The sequence below is a fragment of the Schistocerca gregaria genome, chromosome 9, assembly GCF_023897955.1.
Source record: "Schistocerca gregaria isolate iqSchGreg1 chromosome 9, iqSchGreg1.2, whole genome shotgun sequence".
Lineage (NCBI taxonomy): Eukaryota > Metazoa > Arthropoda > Insecta > Orthoptera > Acrididae > Schistocerca > Schistocerca gregaria.
In genome coordinates, this window is record NC_064928.1 from 196,936,960 (window position 1) to 196,955,739 (window position 18,780).

The following is an 18,780-nucleotide window of genomic DNA, read 5'->3' on the forward strand; positions in this document are numbered from 1 at the left end:
AAACACGCAGAAGAAGAAGTGACAAGTAAGAAAAATACAGATAATACTTAAATTAAGGTAGCTCGCTGCACAGCAGACGTGAAGCAGACGGCGGTTAGGGCGACACTGACATGCTATGAAATGCAAATAGAGAGTAATTGTTGCAACAAAGAATAGACTATTCTCCATTAAGTGCTTAAGGTTCTGTCCTGGGTCATTTATTTTACTGTTCCTGATTTATATATATCATCTGCTGCAGCTGGGAGTGATCAATGCAAATTTACTATCTTTATAGATGATACCAGCATTGTATTGTAACTGAAAATTCGTCAGCTACAGATGCCAAAAAGAACGGAAGAGAGAAAATGAAGCAAGAACTTGTAACACCATCATTAATACTGTACATATTTGTACTGATTAATTCTGTTCAATGTCAAGTAAGTATTTTTCACTATGTAATGTCTCTGACCTATTGTGATGAAGTGGAAAGTTGCAAAAAATTCTCTCTCTTTACTATTTACATTCTTTGTATTAATTGGGGGAAAATGTTGTATAATTATGTGGCTTTTGTATTGACATGTTAATATATTTAAATATTAAATGGGAAAGCGCTGGTAGATAGGCACAATAAAAAACACACACAAACACACACACAGAATTTCAAGCTTTCACAATCAACGGTTGCTTCGTCAGGAAAGAGGGAAGGAGAGGGAAAGACAAAAGGATGTGGGTTTTAAGGGAGAGGGTAAGGAGTCATTCCAATCCCGAGAGTGGAAAGACTTTTAATATGTCTGCTTGTGTCTGTATATGTGTTTGTGTGTGTGTGTGTGTGTGTGTGTGTGTGTGTGTGTGTGTGTGTGTGTGTGCACGAGTGTATACCTGTCATTTTTTCCCCCCTAAGGTAAGTCTTTCTGCTCCCGGGATTGGAATGACTCCTTACCCTCTCCCTTAAAACCCACATCCTTTCGTCTTTTCCTCTCCTTCCCTCTTTCCTGACGAAGCAACCGTTGGTTGCGAAAGCTTGAATTTCTCTGTGTGTGTGTGTTTGTGTGTTTTTTATTGTGTCTATCTACCAGTGCTTTCGCATTTGGTGATGTCTGTTTACAACTATGTATAAGGTGGTTCATACCTAGGGACTTGTATTAAATGAAAAGCAACAGTACTTCCCATCTGTAACAGAAATGAGTTGGCGCACTAAGAAAAGATGTGGATGTGGCGGTCAGTCTGGGTGCCAAGTGACAGAGCACAGTCAATTGACAGCTAGCTGCTGGATAGTTTTGGTCTGAGCAGCAACAACGTGGACTGCACAGGTGCCGGGTGAGGCTTCATTTAAGTGTTAGTTAATTTGCAATAATCAGATAAATGATGTGAAATTTGTGTCCAATCCTTGATTTGATTCCTCTCACAATACCTCTTAGGATCCACTCCACAAAACTACTGACATCCGAGTATCTTGTGTGTTAAAATCTAATGAAAATAAATTGATTATTTGCTCTATTCTGAATGCAAAAAGATATCTAAAGATACTGTGGTTTCAATTGAATTGAAGGGAGGCAGTTAGTGTTTCATTTATGAAAACCTCCATAGTGATTGATTTGTTTTATTTCAGTGTTTGTGCTTTAAAGATAAACTGCATTTAATTCTGTTAGTGAAAATTACTGGTTGTATTAATAGCAATTAGACAGCATGTTGCCTTGAAGTTATAGTGTAAATGCACTTGAAGTCTTACTTAAAATTATATAGAGAAAATTGCCAGCATTAACTGTTTTAAAAGCTATGCAATTTGAGTGAAATGAATAAAAGAATAATACCAAAATTTGCACGTTACGAACTGTCTCAGAGAAGTATGTTTAGTTTGCTTTTTTGCTAATGAGCAGTTTAAGAGTCTCCAATTCTGAGTTGCTTAAAATGAATAAATCTACATGAATAATGAATATATTAGTTGCAGTAGAAGTAAAATTTGAGTTTTGTGTACTTTGTGTGATGAAAATTGGAATGTCAGTTTGAGAGCCCCCACCAACAATTTTGCTCATTGAAGCTAAAGTTATTTTAATTGCTCTTATACATAAAAATAGAAACAATATAACTTCTTAATTAGTGTGAAAATCCTATTGCAAGTGACTTGGTTATATTTGTACTATTTGGAACGTAACTACTGAAATAGGACTAAGCCCATGTGCATTTCTGGTTCATTGCACTACATTGAGAAAGAAGTAATAGTAGCTTTCCTTTATCACAACTCTATACAGATTATACAAAAGCAATGTTTCACATTACTATGCCTAATTAGGTTGGCAACCAATTTTTATTTCATTTAAGTAAACTCTGTTACTTAAAACATTTTCCAAATTTCAATCTTTAGCTTTCTGGTTTCTTCTGTAGCACTGAATTCAGGTTCGATAAGCCAAACCCATTAGGTAACTCGTGGTCAATTTTACTTAAATCCTCCCAGAGGGTAACATTTACTGCATTGTAATACCACATTTGGTAATACACATTGTATGTTGATATAATATGCAATGCAATATAGTGTTATATTTAGCTTTCACCGTGACAGGACTATTTGTTCTGTTGGGGTATAGTAAGAGTTATAAACTGAAAAATCACCTTTGCAAGTAGCAAACATTTAAACCATTTAAACAGAGTCACATTTAGCCGAGTGAGTAGAACACGGGCCTTGCAATCACAAAGTTGCCAGTTTTGTTCTTGCTAGAATTTGTAGCTTCACCGATGATCCATGGTCGAGCTTCTCCAGTGAGCTGTACCATAACTGCACTAAAATTTTTGTCGTTTAACATATTTAATCGAGACAAATATACGTTACTATACTAGCTACAAAAGTTAAAGCTCTTTTCAAGATTCTTATGCTTTTGAATTTAACCGAACTACTTCGTGTAAAGAACTCTAAGAAAGATCCAGGAGCCTCAAGTCTATCAATGGCAATTTAATTGCAGTGCTAGTCCACCAATGTATGCAGGAGCAATTCTGTGAAGTTTGGAACACAAGAGAAGCGGTATTTACAGATGTGAAGTGGGGAGAGTGGGTCATTAGTCACAACCAGATAGCTTAAGCTGGAAAAGCACTTGCCTGCAAAAGGTAAAGTTTCTGAGTTTGAGCCACAGTTTGGCAAACAGTTTTAATCTGCAAGGCATACGCCCTGCCAGAAAATGAGAACTCATTCTCAATTTTCTGTTACTATACAGAGCAGGGGACTGTGACGCTGCCTGCAGACAGTTCTCGCGGCAACAACATCGCAACTTCGGACCTTGAACGTAATGTGCCAAACAGTGCTACAACTGTTGAGTCTCACCTCTGCGCGGTATACGGAGGTGCGCGTGCTTCAGAGCTAGCATCGCCGCCGCAGCATCCACATCGTCGAGGCTGTCGTCGCGGCTCACTTGGGCGGAGGGTTGCGACGGCGGGGGTGATCCCGACTGCGGGGTGGTGCTCAGTGCAAGTCGACGACTGAGAAACGGGAAAAGCGTCGGGTCGGGAACGTTGTTGTTGCTATTGTTGTTGTTGTTGTTGTTGTTGTTGCTGTTGTTGCTGTTGTTGGCACTGGCCGGGCTGACGCTGGTGCTGGTATTGCTGGTGGTGCTGCTGTTGCTGTTGGTGCCAGTGCTGCTGTTGTTGTTGTTGCTGTTGCTGTTGCTGTTGGCGCTGCCAGTGCTGACGCTGCTGCTGTTGCTGCCGCAGCCGCTGCCATTCCCACTGCTACTTGCGGCAGTGGCCGGGGGAGACTGCTGACGAGCCGCGCGGCCGGGGGACGGCGGTGCCTTCGCGGGGGTGCTCGGCAGCGAACCGGAGCCCGGACTGCTACTGTCAGAGCACACACACTCCGTCAGTTCAGTCAGTCGAAGATCAAATTCGCAACAAATCTGGGTAGTGTCACTCGAGCGAAAGACTATAGGGAGAACACTTAAAAAATATTTTTACGGCTACACTTTCAAACAACTTGCAGGAATGCAGCTGGCCGGCACCTGCAACAAGTGCCAATATTTCAACAGGTGACCATCCTGTCATTTTCGAGGTGCAAATGCGAGAGGGCACAGTGAGAAAAAATTGAAACCTACAGTAGATATGACTATGCTAACTGAGAACCGCAACACGGCATATATGCAGAAAGACGACACACGTGCCATAAATTAGTATCGCTTTATGCAGATAGTGTATTGCGATTCTTTGTCAGTGTAACCCCATCAATTGAGGGCTTAAATTTCTTTTCGCATTGCTTTAATTCTTGTATTTGTGCCTCGAGAATGACTTGATGTTTACCTGTCGAAATACTGATGGTTGTCAAAAATGTCACACAGTTCCAATCTTTTAAGTCATTTCAACAGGTTTGTAACTAACTACTTATTTCTATTGAAGAATTAAATTATTATATAGTATAGCACTTTATGAGTTCTCTTTCAAATTTTTATGTACGTAGCATAATTTTCCGCAGAAATTTATCCACAGGGGATCCTATTTTTTATATAACTGAGTCAATGAGTTTGAGAATGTGTTATATCTAGAACTAAATTTAACAGTAAGTCATAAAATGTATTGTGCACTAAACTTAATACTTTTTAAGGTTGATTATTGTGGTAACTACCAAGTAACCACACATCATTAGAATATGCAAAGTATACCCTTTTTATAATCAAAGTGACTATTACTACTAAAACCAAAGATGATGTGACTTACCAAACAAACAAACAAACATACACACAAAATTCGAGCGCTCCTGGTATTGGAATGACTCCTTACCCTCTCCCTTAAAACCCACATCCTTTCATCTTTCCCTCTCCTTCCCCCTTTCCTGGCGAAGCAACCGCTGGTTGCGAAAGCTCAAATTTTGTGTGTATGTTTGTGTGCCTAACGACCTGCCAGCGCTTTTGTTTGGTAAGTCACATCATCTTTGGTTTTAGATATATTTTTCCCATGTGGAATGTTTCCCTCTATTATATTCATATGACTATTACTACTCTTTGATTTAATGATTTGGAATTTAATCCCTGTATGACTAAATCCAGTGTATCCACCAAGTTAGGAAATAATGCTAGAAAACATTCACAGAAGGTTTATGTTGACCCTGAAAATCAGAAATCTGAAACGGGGGAAAACTAATAATAATCAATACACTTCAGAAAATTCTGCTGGCTGTAAAAAAATAAGCAACAAAAATTCCACTGATTAATACTTCTTCAGGAGGAGGAACAGGAAATAAGCTTTAAAAAGGTTGCTCAACTTTGATACCACATATAAAACTGTTTGCTAACAAAAATTTACCACTGAGCATGTTATTGGATTTATTGCAATATTTTTACACCATCTATTTATTTGAGGCTGACTGACATAACTAAAGTTTAACAAAATGCATTTTGAAAACTACATTTATTAGGTTGTTTGCATAAATTTTAACCTGGACCATCATTCTACAAGATGAATGTGGGAAATCTCCCAAAACAACCTCACATAGCCACTACAAGCCACTCTCAACATCCTATGACTGAACCAAAATGTCCTATGTTTCTCTATGTTCACACACTGTTGATAACCATGTCACCTGGATTACACAATTCATAATTCTGTGACTGGCTGTGTTGTGTTCTGTTGTGTTGCTGTCCAAGCAGTCTGAGAAGGTTCTAATACCTAGAATAAAGATCTTTATCTTGAAATTTGGCCTTTTTCCTTCTCTTCCAGCACAGAAAATTTAATTTTTTTTCCTTCAGTTGTTGAATCTGGGTCCACAGATGAAGTACAGACCAACACATTTGCAGTGTAGCGATACTGTATTCTTTTGAGATCATTACGATTACTCTCCGCTTGTGAAACTGAATATGGTCTTAGCACTCCTTCATGGGCCTTCTTTCATCACACATGGATGGTAAACTAAATTTTGATGAAGTTGTACAACAGGAGAAAAGATTTTCTTGGTGGGAATTCGAGACGCAAGTCAAGTAGGTATATTGTGTACTGAAATAGGTTCCACAGCCTACATGCTACAGCCTGGTACAGGCTGTTCAAGTAAGGGACAGGGAATAGGTTCACTAATCTATTTTGACAATGTTTTGTATATCTTCACATTGACCTTGACTGCAAGACAGCTATGAAATCACTGCTGTGACACAGAAGACGCACAATTTGCCACGAATAGCCTGTCAACCGAACAAACCCAAATTATATATTGACTGCTAATGTCACAGTATTTCGTGATAGACTCAGTAATTTTATATCAATGCTACAATAGAATCACAGAAATTGTACATGGAAACATATGAGAATTCTGTAGTGTATAAAAAGCCTGTCACCTAGATTGCAGGAGAGGGAGTTGCTCAACTACTAACCACCCTTATGGACACCTGTGGTACATACACACAGTGAGATGTAAGGCAAATCAAGTGATAGGATATGGTAGGTATAACAAGTTTGTTGACATGGCCATTGTTCACAGCAAGTGTGTGTGTGTGTGTGTGTGTGTGTGTGTGTGTGTGTGTGTTTGTGTTTGTTTTATAGAATGAAGTTCTTTTATTTTGCTGCAATCCACATTTCTTTATGTTCCCAAAACATTTTGCCTCTTACATTAAGACATGTTCAGTGGCTTTAATATGGAATGATACAATTTTGTTTTTAAACATGATACTTATGGACTAGAAAACAATGAAAGTCAAAAATTTTACATTACTACTACTACTACTACTACTACTACTACTACTACTACACTTTCACCAGCTGCGACATACCGTATTTACTCGAATCTAAGCCGCACTTTTTTTCCTGTTTTTGTAATCCAAAAAACCGCCTGCGGCTTAGAATCGAGTGCAAAGCAAGCAGGAGTTCTGAAAAATGTTGGTAGGTGCCGCCACTAACTTCTGCCGTCGAATATATGTAGCGGTACACAGGCATGCCTTGTACTTTGTAGGCACAAAGATAAATACTGACGCCAAAACCTCTGCGTCAGTAAATAAATTTAAAAAAAGGTGGTAAACGAGCTTTTTTTTTTCTCCGCTCCGAGTTTCGAACACAACATTTTCGTACATAATCCAATGAAGTAAATACAAATTCTGTATTGTTCATCTTCAGATGTAGCAGAAATTCAATGTACTACGAAAATCCGACTGCCAAAACTGTTCGGGATGTTTGTCAATATGGCCAACTCTACGTTCTGAATTTTTTCCTACCTGTGAGAAGAGATGGTTGCTAATAGGAACCTGATGAAATGTTAATCACTTGCAGTATTCTTTTCACCATAAAAATAATGTGAATATAAACATTTTGCCATGTATTTTTTCGTGTTTGCTGCTATCTCATTTAAATCCTGTCTGCCTAATAAACTACGAAACTAGAGTGAGACAACAGCAAACGCGGAAGAATATACGTATCGTGTCATGTTTATATTTGTATTATTCTTTTGACTAGCGGTGATACAGTCAGAAATGAAGCAAGGCAACTGACTAGATTTTTAAATCTAAGATTACTCGAATTTCTGTGTAGAATTTGATGCACTAAAGAAGCGCCCGCAAAGATTTTCAAATGGAGAAAAATTTTCGCCTAACTCTCGTTCAGAACATGTTCTATCATACACAGTCTATTATTGGGTTCTTGTTGATTATCATCAAAGAAAGCAGCAGTGTAAGTAACAACAAATAGCAGTCTCTTGCCATTGTTTCACTAATGAGATGATTCCTCTCTTTTTTTTTTCTTAATTGTAAGTGGCGGTAGTGTGCACAGAAGCAAGCTGTGCCGCGAGCGGCGACAGGCCGTAAACAAGCACTATCAGAATGCGACAAACAATGCATGACAGTACAGTAATGAATTTTCAGCTTAGAGTGACATAAACACCTATTACAAAGAAAACGGCACTTATCAGATCAAAGCAAAATAAGCAATCAATTCAAACCAGACGAAGCGCGTGAAAAAGGAAGGGTACGGGTATAAATACGAACGGAGCGCCTGATGCATGGCAATGGCTACCTGGTAAAGCTTATCTGCTAAGCTTACGACTCAAACCAAACTACTGTAGGTGTATCGTCATTCATTCGACCTAAATTGTGTCTCATATTACAATGGACCAACTTTGTATCGATTTGTAGGTGTGGCCTAAAACTTTTCTCTCCCCTTGAATTTCGAGTCTCAAATTTCAGGTGCGGCTTAGATTCGAGTAAATATGGTAGTCACAAATATGAACAGTGATCCAATACTGTCAAATGTTTTTTATTCCAGTCTTTGATCACAATATCAGTTCCTTTGACAATTGATTTGATATTGTGATCAAAGACTGGAATAAAAAACATTTTACTACTACTACTACTACTACTACTACTACTACTACTACTATTATTATTATTGAGCAATAAATTTCTGGAAATGAATGTTTGGAGTGCAGCATTGTATGGTTGTGAAACATGGACTGCGGGAAAATCAGAAGAGAAAAGAATCAAAGTGTTTGAGATGTGGTGAAACAGAAAACATTGGAAATTAGGTGGATGGATAAGGTAAGGAAGGAGGAAAACAGTGACAAGAAGAAGGTACAGGATGATATGACATATGTTAACGTGTCAAGGAATATCTTCCATGATACAGATGAAGCTGTAGAACGTAAAAACTGTGGGGGGAAAACAGAGATACATCCAGCATTTAGATGTAACCCTTTCCTCCCTCTTTACTGACAGATTAACTTTGGTGACAATTGCTTTTCCCAGATTTCCATTAGGTACACGTGGTTTAATTTTTCACTGTCAATAAGGTCGATAAGTGAGGGGCAGGTTACACAGCCAACTCCTTCATGGGTGACCTTCCCACATTTGCCACAAGTGGTTTCTCCCTTACATCTGAAAATAGTGTGCCCAAAGTGCTGGCACATAAAATGGTACATCATGTTCGAGAAATAAGGCCGTACTCTCAGACATAGGAAGCCAGCCTTAACGTGCCCTGGAAGTTTCATGCTGCTGAACATCGGTATAAATGATTCCACCATCCACTCTTTACGTAATGTTCTGCGCATCAATAATGCCTTCCTGGAACCATTCAGCTTTCAGTTCTTCTGAGGGAATGTCAACCAGGTTTCTGCAAGACACAACATCTTTGCTGTAGTTCAAGGTGGTGTACAGGTCAGTTTCAACTGCATACTCCCCGAGGCATTGAACTTATTGAAGATTCTTTACTTGTTGGTAATTGGGCGTTTTGGCCAACAGAGTCCCGTTTTGCAATCACTTGACAGATTTTGATGTTCCAGCAATGCCCTCCAATCCTTTTTGTACTTAAAATGGTGGAAGTTTTTGAAAACTGCCCTTTTTCCTTTTAACTATTAGAAAAATATTCCGAGAAACAGCATGGGTTCTGTTACAAATGACAAGAGTCAGAAGGAGTCTTATTTGATTGGGTGTTGCTACCTATTGTTACCTACCAGCGGCCCATCCATTCTGCTGGCAGATGGAAGAGAAGACTTCAAAGGATCCATCTTGGTCCCACGAGCAGCCAGTGATCTAAAAGTCCACCTAGACAGAGCCCCATGTGCCTAGGCAAGCCGTATACAACGGAGGCGTGGCAGGTTCCACAGAGGTTTCCCGCTAATAACTGTTCCAACTCAACAGTGGACAGTACAACTTAATATCAAGGTCTTTTTTTTATTTTTATAGAGGTTTTTACCATCCTCGTGATCTGGGCAGTCATGCCAAGATCCCATTCCCGTTCCATTGTTGCACCATACAGTGGTTTCTGAAGCAAACCCAGAACTTACAGTAACAGGGGGCTGGAGGTACTTACCCTGCCCAGTAACCACAGGGTTGCCCATACTCAGCAAACAAATGCTGAGCCCCTGAGGGTGATCTTTTTGTTTTGCAGTTTTGGGAAGAGGCAAGCAAGTTTTCTTTTTATTCTTCAGAGATGATGATGAGTTCAGAATGAATGGCGAACAGTTGTGAACGTTTGCAAAAAAATGCTCAGGACACACTTGCTAATAGTCAATATTCATTACATATTCTAACTTTCTTTTAACTGGTACTGCATTGGTACTTGAGCCTTTAAAGTGGGAGCAGGATGTGAGTCCAGTTTGTAAAGTTTTTTTTTTGTTTCTGGGCGAGGTGGGGTGGGGTGGGGCGTAGGAGGAGGGTGGGAGAGGCATCTGTCCCTTCTGCCTCTCACAGAGTACACCCTCAATCTTGTGCCTACAGCCCAAGCAATAGGGAGGGCAAGCTTTAGTCAACAAGTAAATCCCCATGCCCATTCTTTCAAAGATTTTTTTTTTTTGTGCCAGCAAGAAAAAGTTTCATAAATGCTTCAAATTTTGTGCAAAGTTTTTTTGGAAGTCACTAAGTGCTCTCATTCTCAAATACTGGATGAATATAATTTGGGTAATTTGCATGCTACGAGTTACACAGACTCAAAACACATACACAGTTTCTTGCTTTAATACTTAATGTGTTAAATCTTTAAAGTAAAATTAAAGCTCTTAATGAGTAGATTATGACAGCATTTAAATTCAGCAATATTGTATGAAATACTAAAAAAATCAAATTTTTGTTGCCTCTGCAAGACATTACACAGGCAACCTGTAACTGGGCCTCAGGTTAGCCACTTAGCAGTATACATTAAACTTTGCATTCAGAAATTAGAAACAACACACAAAGGTAGCATATACATCAGAAGGAACAGCACAAAATAGGAATGTGTTCCTCAGTGGATACTTACTTCACAGAAGCAGTTCTGCTGACAATGGTGCTGTACGGATGGAAGGGCGACTTCGCAAGTGCCTGCACGAGGTTCGGTCGGTACATCGGGTCAACCATCCACAGGGAACCTTTACCCAAATTCTGCTGAAAGCCAGAAGCACACTGTCAAAGAAATCTCAGTACGCTCACCGATGGTGGAAACAATCCATATTACTGTTCCCCGGCTACCAAAATGAATACCAATAGCTATTTTTTATTCAGAGTAAATAAATAACTAGTATAATTAATAGCTGGAAACTTTTCTGTTCTAGATAATTTTAATTCTCACTGAACACTTGTTAAATAGTGGATAAAAAGAGTTGAAAAAACAAATTCTTATGACAAGCAAGGCATACACAATGGAAACGGAGCAAGAAATAGCTGCCCTTTTAGTCACAGACAGGCTAACCAAGCCTCAACAACCGACGTGTCATCCTCAGCTGATGGTGTCACGGAGATGCAGTAAGGAGTGGCCTAAGGTCAGTGCACTGCTCTCCCAGCTGTAGTCAGGTCAGCAGACCTGGAGCCGGTACTTCTCAATCGAGTAGCTCCTCCACTGGCATCAAGAGGCTAAGTGCATTCTGTAATAGTCCTCCCACAAAGGAAAAATCCCCAGCAGTACTGGAAATCGAACGCAGTTCCCTCACACGGCAGTCAGCCATGTTCCCCACTAAGCCATGGAGGTGGACTGAACATGATAAGAGCACAGTGAATTAAAAAGCCAGTTTTGCTATAACGTCCAAATACATGCTGAAGATAAAGAAACCAGCTTGCAATTTTACATGGCCAATGGCAAAAGGCATTACCTTCTAAATTACTGCACCTCAAAATCACTGCGCCAATATATCACAGTAACTAGGACACTCGGTACCTATAGCCCATACACTGAGAATGGAGCGCAGCATACGCAAACTAAAAACTCTACATGCCGCACTGTTGGCTGACACTCTTGACATACTCAGAATTTTGGAGCACATTCTCAGGTTTGCAGAAATAAAGTGAGACAGGGAATACACTTCAGATGAGAATGTTCTCAGGTTGAGTAAATTGATGGAGGGATGTTACTCAATGGGAATGGTCTCTAATTTCATATACACAAATTTAGACAAGTTTCTCACAAGTGGAAAACATTCTCAGTTTTTTAAAATGAGCCCTATAGCATAGCTGGGCAAGTTCTGTTGAAGCTAAGTTTTATCGAGGTTTCTTAAGTAAAATGGTAGAACTGATGTTACTTGGAAGAAAAGAGAGAGAGAGAGAGAGAGAGAGAGAGAGAGAGAGAGAGAGAGAGAGAGAGAGAGAGAAGGTATGTAACCTGAAGAAATGCTGATGAGAAAAACCGTAGAAGTTTATACAGTTTTATAATAATAATAATAATAAGTAGGTGGATAGGTAAAATGAATAACCTGTTTATTACACAGCTAGTACTGCATTTTTGGTAAAGAAACCAAATGGTCAACTGCTGAAGTACTTGATGCAAGAGTAGACCGTTATGAGTCATAATTAACCTAAAATTTCTTGTGTTAGGAAACCCAAATACATTTCCAGTTTGGCATAGACTTCATTCACATAATGTGTTCTCCTAGCTTTATTACCAAAAACGTTCCCACACACACAGAAAACACATTTTCACCAACTGTCTGTTATTGCATGTAAAATCAAAATAGAAATGTAGTGCGACTGTTTCAGAACACACTGATGCTGGTTCCATACTTTAACATTGAGTAGTCCCACTGTTTGAGCAAGCTGAATGAAAAGTACAATCACGCAAGTGTTCTGTGCTGGAGACGATGGACGAAGCAAACTGAGAAAATTCTCAAAAAGGAGAGCTCGTGAGAAAGAACTCTCCCGTCAGATAAGGTCCTCTGAATTTTTTATGCGCATCAAATTGAGAACTTTCTCAGAGAACAGTCTTTGGCTCTGAGAATCTTCTCCAGAGAATGATCTCTTTTTATTGATACATACAACCCATTATGTAACACTGACATGCTACATCTGACTTGCAGCAGCTTAGAAGGTGATAGCTTGTGTTACAATCCACATAAAATTGAAAGTTGGTGGCTTATCCTTTGTCACGAGTTCGTAATTGTCCACATTAAAATGGCTGAACATGATTAATCATCCTAAACAGGTGGCTTCATTAATAAAGCTGCAATTGATAACTGCCACGGGCAAGTCACAAGCGGACAAGCTTAGAATGGTAGGAATCTCTACAAGGGATACGACCAAATTTTCTGACCTCGATAACTCTTTATCAGTTCTGGAAGGCAGAGAGACAAGCAGAAGTCTTTCTGCACATGCCAGTGGTATTTTCTGCCCATATGAGGTTGTCATCCAAAGTTACACCCAAGCTCTTCACCTTCTTTTTTATACAGTATTGGAATACCCAGTAGGCAAATGTTCACATAATTAAGAACAAATTAATTTCCTATTTTATATTGAAACACTGAAAAATTATTTCAGTTTTCTTTGCATTTGGATTTAAGTCCCAGGTTTAATACCAAAGACATATCACCATTTGTCTGGACAATGATAATATTGATGTCTTTACATCTGAGACTGCAGTAGAGCCAGAAGTCATTAACACAGAAACAATATTTACAGGAGGATAGAACTGATGTCATTGACATACAAGGAGAGTAACAGTGGGACAGGAACGAACTCCTGCAGAACTTCTGAGAGAACTTGCTTCCTGGATGACTTTTTCATTTTCACAGAGAAGGTACTGTAGCCCGTTTCTAAAGCAGCGCTCCAGCTACTCCTGTGTACTGTCTGAAAATTACAGCTGTCGCATTTTAAGAATCATTCTGCTATTTCTCCAGAACCTTCATCATCACAGCGCGTCAGCAATCGCTGGTTAATATATTAAAGAACAAGAAACCTAGTGTTAACCTAGGTACACCTTCTTCAGAACAATAAAATCCACAAGTGCCTAAGAAGACATTTGTCAATGATTAAAAGAACACCATAGCTATACATTTATAAATGAAAGAAAGGAAAACACAAACAGTACATTAAGTTAAGCAATGGTTTAGACTTTGTGCATATGTACTGTTTGTGTTTTCTTTTTTTTCGTTTATAAATGTAAAGCTATGGTGTTCTTTTAATCATTGACAAACGTATTCTTAGGCACTTGTAGGTTTTATTGTTCTGAAGAAGGTGTAGTTATCTATGCTGAAACCTAGGTTAACACTAGGTGCTTTTTTTGGAATCTAGGCAGTTTTCTCGTATTTTAATATTTTAATATTTATCCAGAATATTTCTTTTTGGGGGGAGGTGGGGGGGGGGTGGGGTGGAGGGGAAGGGCAGGGGTGGTTGGGGGGAGGGAGGTGATGAAAAACTGATCACCACTGGGCCAATAACAATCCTGATTTCTCATTACATGATCAATATTCACTAAATTACATAAATTCAGAAAAGTTATAATAGACACAATGACACCTGAATGGACATCACATGCTGAAATAATTTCAAATATACTTACAGGGTATGTCACTTGATCATTAATGTTCATAAAATAAACCAGATTGACATGAGAAGGCTAAATGATGATGCTGCTCACAGGGGTTATTATTTACTGAAATTATAATTCCAGGAAAATAAAAGTTTAATGCTGCAAGACCCACAGAGTATTGTCACTTGGTGCAACAACTGACAGTTGATCGTTAATGCAGACACATGTAACATACTTAATGTGAATGGACAGAAAGAGTCATTACTGTTTGCACTGTTGGTGATTATAATAGGGAACAGTCTGAAGTGTGACATTTCTAGGTCCTGGAGACACTTGTGTGTATTGATTTAAGGCGAAATCACACCTCGAAGCTAATTTAAGGAAGGCAGCTGTCCATCAGCTTTATTAGAAGAATACTATGCAAATGTAATTCATACACAAATAGCTTATCTGAGAGAGGCACTGTGTATCATGGAGAGGTTTATTGTTCAACACTGAGAATGTATATTCTAAGAAGAGTCAAAATACGCTACTTCCTCCTATCTGCATCTCACAATATTATCACTCTAAAAATCTAAGTTCAAGTTGATATAGAGGCTCACCAACAGTCAATCTTCCTGTGCACAGTTCATAAACTGAACATGAGAAATGGATGTGAAGTGAAACCAGTACATGCTATACCTTCTAACTCACACTGTTAAGGTGACTTGCAGGGTATGAACAAATGTGTCGGGTGTTCCTTAGACTCTGGTTTAAAAATATGCCCTTTCTGCTGACTATCTACAGTGAATAGTAATGGCTGAAGACTTGAGGCATAAAGAATGGCAGTTTTTTAAAGTTATATGTATCCCTTCATAGAGGCCAAGTGATTAAAAGCATACAACTCTCATGTGCCTGAAACTCATTGACAAGGAAAAAACAGTAACACAAAATAATGTCACTTTGATCTTCGGAGGAGAACAATAACACCTCTATTTAAGTATACTGTAGAATTCAACCTCAGCCAAGTTTCTGAAGCACAATCTGGAAATGGGAGTGATGCAAAAACCAATTATCTGTTTAAACAAATTAAAATGTGACAAGGAATGTCAACTGTATGATAAAAAAAATAAGGAGGAACACTTTATACTGTGGGCAACCACAGCTGTCTGTGACGGAGAGTTTTACAACTCACATACACATCTGAGTAGAAAAAAATAGGAAAAATATAGCAAGCAGTATTATCTTTACCCAAAGTTAAAAAATAATATAGTAAATAACAATAACAGTACTCTCAATCAATTCCTATAAAATCCAGACTGAGATGCAATGGACAGCTATCATTCTTAGTCAAATCAAAATAAAAATTTCATCGAAAGAACGGTAGGTGGGTAATACAATTGGCAGAACGATGCAGTTGACCACCCCAAATAGCAAGCAAAACCCAACAGAACTGATAGGATCTAAAATTCAAAGTTTGAAAATGTGGACTTAAAATGAAGGTAATTAATAACACTGGAAAATAATTACATGAACTCAACATTGGGAGAGCATGTGGAATAGACTTGTGTAGCAGTAGCATATAGTGGCACGCTTGTAGAAAAACAGATCAGGTAAAAACCACAATAGGAAACTTTAAACACAACAATAGAACAATAGCCAATAAAGACATGTTGGAGGGATCAGATATAGCAAAACAGACTAACCAAAAGAAACTGAAAAATTGAAGAACCTTACCTTCATTTTAACCTGAAAATGCTATAAAAAGCTATAAACGGTAAAACTGGTCGTAATGTACCATGATCATTTAACAGCTGTTGTGGCTCTTCACTCATCAATATGAAACAAATAAATAAGAATAACAACATTCTGTTCATCACTCATCCAGTGTTTGCTTATTTCTTAGATGAGATGTGGCCTTGTTTCATTTGTCATTAAATATTACACATATTTGTGTAATTACTTCAATAGAGCATTCTATATCATAGAGTTACATTATTTAAAATACCTGTCTTCTACCTCTCAAAAGAGATACTGTAAATGTGAAACATCAGTGCTGAACCAGGAACAAATACATTATGTTACTCACTGGGGCCTTCTCGACCTTCCGGAAGCACTTGTTGAGAGAGAGATTGTGCCGCACACTATTCTTCCATCCAGTGGGTGCATTCTTGAAGTACGGGAAGTGATCCAGTATCCAAGCATAGATCTCCTTCACCGGTAGCGCGTGGCCCGGAGAGTCCTCTATTGCCATGAAGATGAGGCAGGAAAAGGAATAAGGGGGCTTGGAATTAACGTGAACCTGTAAAATGGATAATAAGTGCATACATGTAGGAGCTCCTAGGAAACAAACACTAATGCTACCAAAAAACTGAAATAACTTTGAAGTTCACACAGTCACTCACTCACTTCACGGAGGTGTCTGTACCATCTTGAAACTTCCCAGCATGTTAAAACCGTGAACCAAACTGGGTCTCTACGCTGAAATCTCACATTTCATCACATTTCACAGGTAGTGCTCTTACGACTGAGCTATCTGGAAAGGACTCATGTACTGCCCTCACAGTGTCACTTTTGCTGGTACCTCCCTCCTATAACCAAACTTCATAGAACACCACCCAGATACCCACAGAAAAGCAGACACCTATATTCTGAATCCAGGGTGGAACAAACTTTTAACTCACCACAAATGCTCCCATTGTCACAGTATATTTTTCTGGGTGCAGATTCCTGATATTCACGGTACACTCACAAAATGTTTGTATGGGAAAAAACCCACTTCATCGCTACCCCAGAGATGCTGTCTCTCATCACTCATGCACCGACTATAACACCACATTCAGACTAAAATGGCTCAAATGGCTCTGAGCACTATGGGACTTAACTTCTGAGGTCATCAGTCCCCTAGAACTTAGAACGGTTCCAGACTGTAGCGCCTAGAACCGCTCGGCCAGCCTGTTCAGACTAAGTTAAATTTGACAACCTGTCATTGTAGCAGCAGTAACCAACCTAACAACTGCACCAGACACTTGTTGTCTTATATAGGCATTGTACACCACAGCACTGTATTCTGCCTGTTTACATATCTCTTTATTTGAATATGTATGCTTATACCAGTTTCTTTGCCACTAGTGGGTCTCTCTCATTTCATTTTTTTTTTTTTTCCCAGCAGTTTTACTTGCCAATCCAAGTCTGCATTTTATACCTTCTTTACTTCTACAGCACCAGTTATTTTGCTGTGCAAATAGCAGCACTCAGCTATCACTTTTAGTGTCTCACTTCCTACATTGTCCAATCACATTGATGTGACTGACGACCTGTCAAAAGCCTAAATAACCACTGCAGCATGGATCTGCGAGAAAAGAGTCAGTGATGTTCTGGAAGTTACTGACAGGGATGTGGAGCCATGTTGACTCCAGTGCCATGTCCAGCATTAGGTTTCTCAGTTCAAGATCCAGGGTGTGAACAGCCAGATCAAGGTGGCCCCACAGGTTCTCAACTGGTCATTCACCCCTGTCATCTACAGCCTCTTGTGTACCACAGTTGCCTCAGTGATGATTTTGGATACGACCATTCTACTGTGCATGGTACACTTTTAACCACAGCAACATGTAAACAGTTTAAAAACTTAACTGCTTCAGTAACAGCTTCCACATTTGACCTAAAGTCAATGATCATACCGTTTTGGATGTCAGATAAATGTATCTGATTCCACTATACGGCAGTGACCGCTCTGTTCTCCATATCCCTCTCCACTAGCTTTATATACACCCCCTCCCCCCCCCCCCCCCCCCCCCCCGTTAGTGCTGTCACCTGCAGTTCATCAGTTGTTACATAGGTGATGGTCCCATTGGTGTGAACAGACCATATCCTACCGAGCAGGAGTAGTTGTCAGGAAGACATTAACTTCAAACACAAACTGAAATTATTTTATCATGTATTAGTCTTGATCACTTACCCAGTAATGTGAAGTATCTATTAGCACTAAAAATATCCCTCCATTCTGTGCCTCACTTATGCTGAGTGACGGACGGTGCAAGTCATTTCTCCTTCCTGTTTCTTGACCTACTAGGACCACTGTAGTTCCTCTGCTTTTTCCTATTTTTCCAATGCTCCTTGATCTTCTCCCCATGCTTTATTTTCCTTTCTTCTGTCCATATTAGAGATTGCTTATTTCTTCTGCATTAAAAGTATTTTAAATTTAGTATTTTATTCTTTAAAAAGTTTCTTTCTTTTATTTCCTGTTGTTTGTTGATACTTCTTTCAGTTCATTTCTTCTGTCTTTCAAGTACCTTTACTTTGTCCCCAGCTTATAATTCACTTTTAAACATTAACATGTTCATGAACATTCTGGTCTCACCAATGTTTGCACCATTTTACACATTACTTGTTGTTGATAATTTTTGAAAAAAACCATATGCTCCTTCCATTTTATTAACTCTTACATCTATTGCAAATTTTTCTAGGCCATTCTGGTGAGTAGTTTCTCCAAGGTATTTAAATTTGCTAACTCATTCTGTTTTACCTATTTGTATTTCTTCATGTTTCAGTGCATTTTTTATATTTGTCATTAATTTTGTCTTTTCATATGAAATTTGGAAACCAGATCTATTCGCTATACCTTCCACATGTTTCTAGAATTATATTTATGTATGTTTTAACGTTTCCAGATTGTGA

At 38.9% G+C, this 18,780-nt stretch overlaps 1 protein-coding gene across 18 annotated transcripts in view; it reads right to left on the reverse strand.

Annotated features, from left to right (window-relative positions):
* The window catches only part of LOC126291985 (rhoGEF domain-containing protein gxcI-like), a 349,921-nt gene that overhangs the window by 24,447 nt on the left and 306,694 nt on the right, over window positions 1–18,780 (reverse strand). For 11 of the 18 annotated variants that reach the window (XM_049985744.1, XM_049985754.1, XM_049985753.1 and 8 more), the window contains 3 exons: window positions 16,193–16,405; window positions 10,654–10,778; window positions 3,290–3,798 (listed from right to left, as the gene is read on the reverse strand). In XM_049985744.1, the coding sequence (XP_049841701.1) occupies window positions 3,290–3,798; window positions 10,654–10,778; window positions 16,193–16,405 (847 nt within the window). The remainder of the gene's footprint in view (window positions 1–3,289; window positions 3,799–10,653; window positions 10,779–16,192; window positions 16,406–18,780) is intronic. The other 7 variants (XM_049985756.1, XM_049985751.1, XM_049985760.1 and 4 more) reach the window with 1 other exon arrangement.